This window comes from Corvus brachyrhynchos, unplaced genomic scaffold, assembly GCF_000691975.1.
Source record: "Corvus brachyrhynchos isolate BGI_N302 unplaced genomic scaffold, ASM69197v1 scaffold255, whole genome shotgun sequence".
Taxonomy (NCBI): Eukaryota; Metazoa; Chordata; class Aves; order Passeriformes; family Corvidae; genus Corvus; species Corvus brachyrhynchos.
In genome coordinates, this window is record NW_008238358.1 from 8,738,878 (window position 1) to 8,751,281 (window position 12,404).

The following is a 12,404-nucleotide window of genomic DNA, read 5'->3' on the forward strand; positions in this document are numbered from 1 at the left end:
TATATAGACCAAAATTGTATTTCAAATACTTGAAACTCTCTTTGCTGAGCAGCAGAAGGTACTCAGAGGCCTGGACCACATGTAGTTTTGAGACTCTTTAAAGATTGGTTTTTAATGATAGTTACTCTGAATTATTAGAAATACAGAATGTCTGGATTCTGCCTATTATCATTCATATCCTGGTAGTTTAGTTACCAGATAACAAGTGATTTTAAAACCAGTGAAGGAAGGGGAGAGAAGCTATCACTAACAAATGAACAGTTCATGATTCAAGGATTGCTAGAACTTGTTCAGGGCTCAGTACAGGCAACAGCACAACTTTTGTTTCATTGTTCTATTAAATCAATGCATGTATAGCAACAGTAATCAGATACATATTTCTGTGTTGTTCTGTTAATCTTTGTAATCTGAATGAAAATGCTTGGGACATATTTAGTATAGGAAAAACCTTCTTGTGTAACAGCAGCAGCAAAGAAAAGATGTAACTGCGCTAGACAGTAGTGGAGGCACGTCTCAAGTAATGTTTCCAACTCATCAGGAAAACTTTTTTGGGCATGTTCTTTTCCCTGAGAAATACAGTGAATCCCTAAGTCTGCTAATATTTTCCCCAGTCAGTTATTGGCTCCTTTGTGGATTTCTAGCAATACAAATACATATCTTTTAAGTGAGGACAATGCATTTTGTTACACTATTCATACCCGTAACTATTAATGAAAAGCAGCCTAAACAGATGCACTGAACTATAAAGACAAGACAGGCACACTGATGACTTGATTTGGAGGCATCTTTTGAAACTAGTTTCATAGAAAAGGCACCTAGGGTGACAAATTGAGTCACAGACCTGTAAAACGGGGAATAAAAGAATGAATTATTCAGAAAGACCAAAGGTAAACCTCAGACATCTTCTTAATTCATTAATCCTGCATGAGCAAAAGTAGTAATCAAAGGACTGTATCCAGAAAATGAGTGTGCTTTTAATTCTAAAAAAAACCGGGCAAGTGTGAGTTTAGGATCCTTATAATTGGGAGTTACATTAACTAAAAAAAAGGATTAGCAAAGGCATTCATCTTGTATAAAGAAAAAATGAGTAGCAGAAATTTCAGCATAGAAGCCTGTGATAAGGTTGCTTGCTGGAGACTCTGGCTGGCTTTATAATTTGTTTTTCCTTTAATACTGCATCTGTACCTCCAGCCACTCCACAGTCATTCTGCACTTTACATTAACTCATAGTTCTCCAGGATATTTCTTGAGAGATATTTTCTTCTTTGTGTCTACAGTACAGTGTATTTTATTTCTGAATTTATGGTCAGGTATCTTGGTTCTGGTTTTGTATTACTTATCTGCTTGGTGCTATAATCTACTGTCTAAATTGTTTCAGTGACCTCAGTGCTGATCATACATACTGATGCTGTGCTGTGAACCCACTCCAGAGATAAAGACTTGAGGTGGCACAGGACCATGAGTTCTTACTATGTCATTGGATTGGTAACTCAGATTTAGGAATATGCTGCTTCATTTCTTTCCTCCAGTTTCTTACTCTAGGTTTTTCAAGCACTTTTTAACATCCCCTTCTGCCTTCATATCTTATTTCTTAAGATCATTACTGTAGCACTTCGTGTGTTTCTGTGTGTGTGGATTTCTACAAACTGCTTCAGACAGGCAAGAAGCTTTAGGACAAAGACTATTGAATGAGTGCAAATGAGCAGAATATTATGTCTCAAATCTAGATGTGATCTCCAGTATACAGATGTTGCACATTCATGAAGTAATGTAGGGAAGGTTACATGGTTTAATGTAACAGAAAATATAATTAAACAGAAAACATAATTAAAGCTCATTAGTTAAGCATTGAAACTCATCTTAAAATTGGTTGTCATAATTAAAATTTTTACAACACTATGCCACAAACTCTTGCAAAGTAGACACCAAGTAAGGCTTTAATTTCTTCTGTGGTGGCACCACTCTTTAACCATATCTGCCTTCATTTTGCCATTCTCTCCCTCCAGCTATTCAAACCTCTCAGCTGTGCTGTACAGTACATCACTTTAAATTACTGTTCCTACTGCAGAAGGAGTTGGAAGAGAGAAAAATAACACTGCTTTCAGTTGATGCACTGCAGGACTTCATAAAGAAACCTGCTGTACAGTAGAGAGTTCAGTGCAGAGAGCAGGAAAAAGTAGCATCATCCACCCCTGGTACTAAAGACATTCACAGGGAACTAGAGTCTTAGGTTTCAGACTAGTTTCAGTCTGCAATAATACTATGACACTGGCCTTGCAAAGAATCAGAAGCAGCATCTTTTCCCACATAGCCTAGACTGTACATCCTGTTTCTTTTTACTCAAAAGACTGCTTTTGATTCACAGCTCACAGTCAATAAATGCAACCTAACCTGCTCTGGTATCTAATATTAGCCTTCACCACAGCTAAGTGTCAGTAAGAAAGAATTATGCTTGTTCCTCCCATAATTCAGTTGCTGTCATTTAAACAGCACCAGTCATGCAAAATCTTTTAGTTTAATGAAAGTATTTACATTTGTAAGGTTGTATTGCCTATGCTTGAAAAAATATGGAAAGATAAAATCTATTAAGTAGTAGAATGCAGGTTTACAATTTTCAACAGTACCTCACAGACTATGCATTTATATTTGCTGTTAAAAAAAAAAAAAAAAAAGCTGTACTGTTAAAACACTTGTATCAGCAGTTCGCTCTAACTGGGAGTGTCCAAGGACACAGCCAAAGCAGTGTCTGTGGGCAGAAATAGTGTCTTTTTCTGGGTAAGCAGGAAAAAGCTGAAAAATAATTTATAAAATATCTAAATAAATTCTGAACAGTTGCTTTTAACTGTCATTCAGCCTTGAAATATACTGCTTCTATTTCTATTTAAGCCTGGAAAGAATTTCTGACCAAATGTTGGGGTTTTTTCCATTGGTACAATCTCGCTTGCCTAAATTATTTCATTTTCTATTATAGGTCATTCTTATGCAAGAATCTATAAGTAATTAAATTTACAGGATGAAAACATGGCACAGGCACTGCTGGTACCACCTGGACCTGAAAGCTTCCGCTATTTTACTAGAGATTCTCTCGCAGCTATTGAAAAACGTTCTGCAGAAGAAAAGGCTAAAAAGCCCAAGCAAGACCATACAGATGATGATGATGAAAATGGTCCAAAACCAAACAGTGACTTGGAGGCAGGAAAGACACTGCCATTTATTTATGGTGACATACCTCCAGGAATGGTATCTGAACCTTTGGAAGACCTGGACCCATATTATATCAATAAAAAAGTGAGTGAATAATGTTTTGCACAAAAGAGAATATAACTTTATACACTAGAAAAGTTTAATCACAAAATGGGATGGTTAGAACTATCAATCCACTAAATATCCTTTAATTTAACAGAACTGATTGATGCTCTTCCATATTGTGACTGTTTCAATTCTGTTGAGTTACTTGTTACTTACTTCATCATAAGGAAGATGTATCTTCCTTGATCTTGCCTGACCTTGAGAACAGAATGAATTTTCCTGATTTCAATATAATAGTAAGAGTGGATATGACAAAAGAGATGTTTCAAGCATGGTTTTGCAATGGAAATAGTTGTAGATAACAAGGTAGCATCCACCCAAGTTAGTGAAATAGAGGACTGTAAGCATATTCTTTGTTTCTGTACAGCTGTATAACATATGCAAACATATATATGTATGTAAGAAATACATATGTATCTCTATATATGTAGCATATAGAGACTCTTTAAATCTTGGCTCATATGAAACTACCACAATGCAAACTATTGCTTGAGGTGCTTGGGTTTGCTATGATAGATCTCTACTGCAAAGCTGTCAATTAGAAGTCTCTGGCAGACACCATGGAAAAGCTGAGTTTTGATGAAGGAATTGAAAAAAGACATTTTTGGTGTTCTGAAGAGTTCATACAGAAAAGCCAGAGCAAAGAGGTTTGAGATAAAAGCTATGTATCTAAGTTAAATGTGTGGGGCTGTAACACAACTGGACCGTTAGTAGAAAAACTGTGCTCCATGAAGAATGTAAACTCCTAAAAGAGATGCATTTTCCCTTCCAATTTGCACAGTCATACACAGTCCTCCTTTTCACGTGATCCCCAAGTCAGGGACTCAGAGATAGAAAAGGTAGTTCAAACAGATCCATTCAAGTAAAAAAATTGACTTTTTAAAAGTCAGGATTTGCAGTAGAGTGTATGGGTTTTGGTCTTGTATCAATGATGCATGCAATTGGAAGCAGACTAATGTTATTTGAGTTAGGAGAAAGACAAGGAACAAACAAGTATATTTCCATAGCTGGGATTAGCTGTAGACTTTTAAAATTCTCCAGGGTCTGAAATAATACCTGGGAATAGGTAAAAGTACCTAAGGTCCTGCACTGATTACTGAAAGGTACAGGTGACAGTAAGAGCCAGTTTTCATCTACACCCTTGTTTATTTCTGCGTGCTCCTTTAGCAGCATTAAGATCTTCTCTTAGTTTCTGATAGACCTGCAAAGTGTTGTGGGTAAGGAGAGTGAAGGAAGATGAAGAGGTGGATAACACCCCTAAATTAAAAAATACAGAAGGTTTTTTATGGAAAAGTACTTGGGAGTATCTTTTCCCATCTCTCTGAAACAGAGAAAGGACTCGACACAGTTGCACTAATGATGGCTTGAAGCATTCCAGGCTGCCATCAAGATAAGAAACTTCATGCTGAGCCCTATAACAAAATCAAGGCATAAAATACTTTAAAATCCAAAGAAACTTAATTTATTTGTCAGGAAAAGATCATGCAAATAATACTCTCACTTTTGTGGCTAAATTTTTGGTTGCCTTTGGTTTGTAAAACTGGTTTAAAAATTATGGCCTCAGTAATGGGAACAGAAAATAAAGAATATGTATGTAATTGCATAACCTAACAGTTACCAAAGTTAAATAAACAGTGCTGTAGATAATACAAGTATGCACATTATTAAGAAAATGTAAAGAAATTAAAGCTTAAAGAAACAGCATTGACAAGGGTTATTTAAATTTATATGTTTTGGGTTATAACAAGAGTTCCATGCAAATTCTTACTTACAGTATAATTTTCAGCACTAAGGGCTTTTCTGGACTAGCTGCAAAAATTCAGGAATAAAGTTGCATAAATAAGTTCAGGGATAAAGTTATCTGAACAAGCCTTCTACAAGTGAAGTTTCAGAAAACCTGAGTTCTGAAGTATAGTTTCTGACCTCCATTGATCAGAAAACGTAGTCAGATTTTTTGGAACGAAAGTGTAAAAGCTCACACTAATGATGGACTTCTTAGTCTATGAGAACAATTAGTAAACTGTCGAATCTTTAGTCACGGGTGACATCTGTATTTATATTACGTAGCAGTATAATTAGGCTCAATAGAAAATAAATGGACATCTTAAATCATGGATTAGAGTTAGTCATCCCTCCTCTGGTGTATAGTAGCAAGTACCCTTAATCATTGACTTGTCAATGCAGAGGAAATCATACGTGAATTGTAGTCTGTCTTCAGGCTCAGCTGCAGCAGTGACCTTGGGACAGGCAACATCTTTCTAGCATTTCCAGCTGGGTGAAGGACTGTAGGGCAGGGAGAAATGCCAAGGAGTGTGTGTCCGTTCTCTGCCACCCTCAGTGTTAGCTTGATGTTATTCCATGAACAGGCACCAGCCACACTCCTTCACCTATTTTCTTTCCCACCATGGAGAGGTTTGCTTTCCCTGCCTGAGATGACTGACCAGATAGTCAGTAAAGGCCACAGAGAGGGCAGCATTTTTCTGATCACGGCCAAGTTTTTACAGAGAATGGAATTCAACATGGAGAACAGTGATACTATATAGCTCTGCTGAGAGTGTAACAAAGACCCCATTATGTTAACACAAAGCAGAGCCATTACCATCGACAAAGAGCAAAAGGAATGAAGAATAGTCATGTCCTGAAGAAATTTCAAGCAGCACCAAAGATGCAAGCAAACCTCATTCACACACAAATACACTTAGGCAGCGACTGCCCACAGAAACATAATAAACTGAACAAAAGCCATACGTTTATCAGGCCAAATTTTAAAAGATAATGACTAGCTAAATTTACTGCTCACATATAGGGAGAGTAAGAGCACAGTGTTAATAACAAAACCAGCAATTTTTTTTAAAAAAAGATTTGTTGTGATAGGATGCCGAATTCTGGTGTATGTTTGTCTCACATTGCTCAGAACTACCTTAACTGGCAATTTATTAATAATTTTAATTTTTTCACAGATATATGTTTTGGAAGATGCATATAATTGATATTGGTAGTATTTAAAATAGAAAATGAAAGCAAAATTATTTTTAAATTGTGGTTGATTGTGGAGTTACAATTTCTCCTTGTCACTATATATATCTGTGTGTATACAATTCTGTCAAGTATTTGTTCCAAATACAAAGTGGCATTTAGAATTGCCCTTTTGCTATTTTGGTTTTGTTTGTGTTCACTCACAAGGTAGAATGTATTTGATAAATTTGAAGGTCTCACTTTAATCAAAGACTTCATTAAAAATAAAATTGAATTATTTTAGTGACAAAATCCTGCATTTTGCTTTTATTGATAAGCTGCCATTGTGTTTTGTAATTCCCACCAATTTTAATAACATCAGAATTCATTCCACATGCTGGCAAATCTTGCACATTGAAGAATTGGCTGTGGAGGGCTTAATCCATTGTATTCATAGAAATCAGTTATTTTCCTACCACAGGCAGACAGTAGAATGGAACTTGTACCTCTCAGGTGGAGAATGGAAAGTTTTAATAGAAGGTGAAGATATATATGTAGTCAACACTGTATTTTGTATTTCTTTTTTGCAGACTTTCATAGTATTGAATAAGGGAAAAGCAATTTTCCGTTTCAGTGCCACATCTGCCTTGTATATTTTAACTCCTTTTAATCCCATCAGAAAAATTGCTATCAAGATTTTGGTACATTCATATCCTTTTTTCTTAATGTTGATTTTAAGTGTTGCTATTTAAAAATACTTAATGACTGAAATAATACTTTTCATGTGGATATACAAATTGTGTCCATGGGGGTGAACTATGCTAAATAAATAAATGTTGTTCACACTTTAAAAAAGGAGCAATATCACACATGAATTGGAGTATGATCTTCATATCTGCTGAGAGAATTCTCTACTGAACCACCTAAAGCTGTCAGAGTTTAAATATCAGGCTTTATATCTAAAAGGAGACCTGATCCCGTACTAAGCCCTGCAGCTAAGGCCACATTAGTAACAAACCATTGCACTTGAACATATCTAAGGTCACACTTTTACCAAGACCAGTAATACTATTCATGAACTAGACTCGCTTAGCAAGGACAAAAGAGCATGGGTAAAGAGCTGCTTTTTCAGCATTTTATTTTCAGCACTGGGATAGGTGTCCTATAAAAGATTCAGGATAAAGGAGCGTATTTTCAAATATATTTCAATCATGTTCAAAGAAGAACTTGGGCCTAAACAACCAACCTCGACTAAAGATCTTTTAGAATGATCCACCTGTATTAAATGAGTAATTACATTTGGGCAGTCATTCCATGATTTACAGAGTTAAAGATGTGTTTAAATTTCATTTAAAACTTGAACCTGCTATAATTACGAAAGTATTGCATTGTTTTACAGAAGTGCACCGTAATATGCCAGATGGTACACTATTTAAAATACATAAATTTATGTGCAAAGCTTTATTTTCAGACTTTAATTAGAATGTCATGTTATTTGTACACATTTATATACACTTAATATTTTAAAGCAATTTCAGTGTTATAAAGCTGTCCTACTTTTCTGATGTATGTGCCTTAACTATAACCTACATTATTCAGCATGCTTATCATGTGCACTATTTTGACCAACTGCGTATTTATGACCATGAGTAACCCTCCAGACTGGACAAAGAATGTAGAGTAAGTTAAATATTTTTACTTCTTTATTTTTACATCTTTTTTTATGTGTGACTCCAAACAAGAAGCATTTATAAAAATGTGAAATGCCAGAATGAGCTGGTCCAGAGTCATGAAGAACCAGATTCCATGAGATCATCAATATCTTTCTGGTTTCCTCCTGAATAACTTAAATGATTTAAGAGTAACACCATGTTCATTAAAATTATGTCTGAGGAATAGGTGAACTTCTGCTGTGTAATACAAATAGGAGCTCTTGTCCTTGGATATTCTGAGCTGTAAATTAGAAAAGGAGCTACAGATGTGCAGGTAAAATTGTGCATGTAAAATTGTTGCCATACCTTGCTTGAGTATCCATGATCTCATCACAGTGGGACTTTTATTGTGCCTTACTGATTTGAACTCATAAGTACCTGCCACAACAAGCACACACAACCCACAAACCACAAGAAACTTAAACTGCCAAGGAAAGGGCCTTACCTATGAAAGAGTAACAAAGAGCTGACCTAAATAATGAATATTTCTCTTTCTTGTTCGTGGTTATAAATGCACGTTTATTCTCTAACAAAATACAGATACATGTTTTCCTCTCAAATACTGTAGAATCATAGAATGGTTTGGGTTGGAAAGGATCTTAGACATCATCCAGTTTCAACTCCCTGGCATGCAGGGACACCTTCTACTAGGTCATGTTCCTCAAAGCCTTTTATGTTTTTATTTGAAATACTACTACTCATTAAAGACCTGCTTCTAACCACTTGTTGCTTCTTTCATTCCCTCATTTTCTCAAATAGCCATTACTGGTTTTTATTTGTTTATTTCTCTGCAATAATGAACCTTACACTGAACACTGTTTGGAAACTGCTACCATTAACCCATTCCCAGTTAACAGTGACGATGGCTTGTTAGAATTGCTGAGAGTCTGAAAGGAGAGCAGTAGGGTCTGTAGGTAGAATTCCTTTATTCTGGAGGTCCACGGAGATCCATGTGGGTCTCAGGAAGTGCCTGCATTATGCTGCTTATAACTGACTATTCTATGTTGTTAAATGAATAGCTGCTCACACACCAGGTAAACTGGTAATCATGCTCTACATCTTTGAGAATAACAGTCTGGGCATGATTTCTTATATTTGATTATTGTTTATGAAATAGACATGTAATATAGTCATTAGTATAGTTATTATCCAAAACTGACTTTTACAAAACTTTCTGATTTTGACATAAATAATTCTTCGGTTTTTCCTTAGACGTCTACCTGATTTATGAATGCAAGCAAAGAGGCAACCTTGTGAGTGCCAAAGAATGTACATATAAATATCAAAGTCTGAAATATATCCATAAATACTAGAGTCAGAAATTATTTGTAGGCACAAGAACTAAGATTAAATCAACCTTTTAGAAAATGAGTAGCATATACATCAGGTTCAAATTTCAACAAACACTGAACAGAACTACAATATTTAGGGCAAGTAAAGTTGATAATTTATTCCTTTCACTTCTAAATACTTTTTCTTTTCTTTTAATTCATCTTTGCTAAAGACTGGCACTGTCTATAAGTATGCAAAAATCCATTATTCCTGCTCTGATGATTTTCAGGTACACTTTCACTGGAATTTATACCTTTGAATCACTTATCAAAATTCTTGCAAGGGGATTCTGCTTAGAAGGTTTTACTTTTCTGCGAGACCCATGGAACTGGCTTGACTTCAGTGTCATTTTAATGGCGTAAGTGCTTCAAGAACTTTTTAAGCTTTTAGGGCATGAAATTAGTGGTAAATATTATTATAATAAATGTATTTATTTACACATATTTAATTTTTGCCACCTTTGAAGTTTAGACACCGTATCACACATTTTAGTATTCATAAATCAAAGTAAAATACGGCAGAAGCCGAAATGGAGTGTCAGCCACTAGTGTAATTACTGCTGAGGGACACTAATTTCATGTCCTACATTTTTCCACTCACCAGCAATGAAGCCATCCCTTTGACTTCATGTCACCGTCCCATTACAAGCTAATTAGTTTAACTAGATGTTCAAATACAAATCAGTGAGTTTCACTTCAATGACATTTAATCAAAATTGATGAAAATAATTATTAAAGTGAAATGTACTGAAGAGACAGGTAAATTTTGAAGTATGATTGCTAGTATTGCCACAGAGGTTTTGAAGACCCACTTAATTAGTATAAGCTCTGCCTCAATTCTGAATAACTGTGATTTAATCCTACAGGTATGTAACAGAATTTGTAAACCTAGGCAATGTTTCAGCTCTTCGAACTTTCAGAGTATTGAGAGCTTTGAAAACTATTTCTGTAATTCCAGGTAAGAAGTAGTTGGTGTAAGGTGTTAGGCCCCTCGTATCTCCAACTGTTATTTGTGTGCTGTCATTGTGTTTGTGTGTGAACTCCCCTATTACAGATATGTGACAGAGTTTGTGGACCTGGGCAATGTCTCAGCGTTGAGAACATTCAGAGTTCTCCGAGCTTTGAAAACAATATCAGTCATTCCAGGTGAGAGCCAGGTTAAACACCGAGGCTGACTTTTGTTCCATTGAATTCACTTTCTTTGAGCATAAGTTTGCTGTTGGCTGCTCATGTTGCCAAAAAAAAAAAAAGAAAAAAAAGGCATGGATCATTAACCTAGATTATGATTCTTTGCCTTTTCAGCATTAGCTTCTTTTATTTTGCAAAATCAGCCTTTGAGTTTAACAGATTCTTGCATGAAACATAAAATATGAGGCCTATGGGTTATTTTGCTTTGTTTTTCTGCATTTTATTGTGACAAATTGCCTCTACTTTATAAAAGCTTAGTGCTATGGCTTTCTTGGTTTTGAAATTTTTCCTTTGTTTTACCACTTAAGATTGATAATTAGTCTTAAAAATAAACAAGTAACAACAAAAGAAGATACCAAAGAGAAAATAAATGATGCACAGGAAAATTTATCAAATGCAAATGACTTTTTCATTCAAAATTACTTGCAATTCTATCTCATGCTGTCTTCGTGTTGTTGTGAAGTGTTCCAGTTTAGTATTAACTGGAAACTGAATTATTGGCAGAATATTTAATGCAGAGAAAAATTAGGAAATGCAATCGAATCTGTACTAGGAAACCATGATTGATAAATTTTCCTGCTTGAGAATAATATTATATATTTGATTTATTGGAATATATGTACATTGCATATTCATAAAAAGGAATCTTTTTCTTTCATTCATCTTCACAAGCTCTGAGGCTGCTCATGAAGCTTTACCTTTAAAAAATAAAAAAAAAAATTCTTTTTAAGTGTCTGCATGGCCTCTTAATTATATGGGAAGGGCAAAGATACTCTTTGATAATTCTACGGATCTTTTTTGTTTGCAGGCCTGAAGACTATTGTGGGAGCCCTGATTCAGTCTGTGAAGAAGCTCTCAGATGTGATGATCCTGACTGTGTTTTGTCTGAGTGTATTTGCACTGATAGGGCTGCAGCTGTTCATGGGCAACTTGAGGAATAAATGCCTGCAGTGGCCTCCAGACAATTCTACTTTTGAAATAAACATTATTTCCTACTTTAACAGCACAATGAATGAAAATGGTACATTTGTTAACATGACAGTGAGCACGTTTAACTGGAAGGATTACATTGAGGATGAAAGTAAGAACATCTGATGTAACTATTTTAATATATTTGTGGCCAAAATATGTAATTATTTGTGACCAATCAAAGAACATTGAGAGGTTTATATTTCTGCCTTATGTAGAACTGCTTACAGTCACTTTTTGACAGAGATCAAATACAGTAAAAAAAAAAATAACCATAAAGGTTCCTAAACAAGCTACAAAGTGAGCAGTATCTAGCCTCTTTGATTTAACATATTTTTTTTTTATTTTACTTTGTAGCACCTTCAGGTTTATTTGATCTATTCATATATATTTCTAATGCTTTCTACACAGCTCATTTTTACATCTTGGAAGGACAAAGAGATGCCCTACTTTGTGGTAATAGCTCTGATGCAGGGTAAGACCCTTTCAAAAATTCTCTGTTATGCTCTGTAGAAAAAACAGTAACATGAAACCTAGTTGCAACTTCATATTTAGAAGAGTTACAGAACTTATGAAGTTTTGCAGCTAAGCAAGAATTTCTTACTTGTGTCAAAACGTTTTACCCTCTGGCTAAACAAAATACCAATTAACAGCCTTTTCCCTGCTTGATTGGAAAATGAAGTTGGTTTTATTGATAAAATCTGAAATTTTGTAAAGTCTCTTTTGGTGATTTACTGATTGAAGAAGGTAGGAGGCAACAAAAGTTAGAAGTGAGAAAGAGAACATGGAAAATATTAAGAAAGCACAACAGTGACTTCATAGTTCAAGATTGAATCTATTTTTCAAGCCTAACTCTTATTTTTGGCAAATTCTGCCATTTACATGTGCCAAATTATGAGCCTAGAATTGTTAGCTGAACTCGGATGCCTGACTGGCAACA

The 12,404-nt window shown here is 35.2% G+C and overlaps 1 protein-coding gene across 5 annotated transcripts in view; it reads left to right on the forward strand.

Annotated features, from left to right (window-relative positions):
- Positions 1–12,404, forward strand: part of LOC103616597 (sodium channel protein type 2 subunit alpha) — a 70,513-nt gene that overhangs the window by 13,038 nt on the left and 45,071 nt on the right. For 3 of the 5 annotated variants that reach the window (XM_017735771.1, XM_017735772.1, XM_008634808.2), the window contains 7 exons: positions 2,972–3,288; positions 6,855–6,973; positions 7,855–7,944; positions 9,538–9,666; positions 10,362–10,453; positions 11,304–11,576; positions 11,876–11,939. In XM_017735771.1, coding sequence (XP_017591260.1) covers positions 3,022–3,288; positions 6,855–6,973; positions 7,855–7,944; positions 9,538–9,666; positions 10,362–10,453; positions 11,304–11,576; positions 11,876–11,939 — 1,034 coding nt within the window. In that variant the 5' untranslated portion in view covers positions 2,972–3,021. Of the gene's footprint in view, positions 1–2,971; positions 3,289–6,854; positions 6,974–7,854; positions 7,945–9,537; positions 9,667–10,173; positions 10,266–10,361; positions 10,454–11,303; positions 11,577–11,875; positions 11,940–12,404 lie in introns of all 5 variants that reach the window. The other 2 variants (XM_017735773.1, XM_008634804.2) reach the window with 1 other exon arrangement.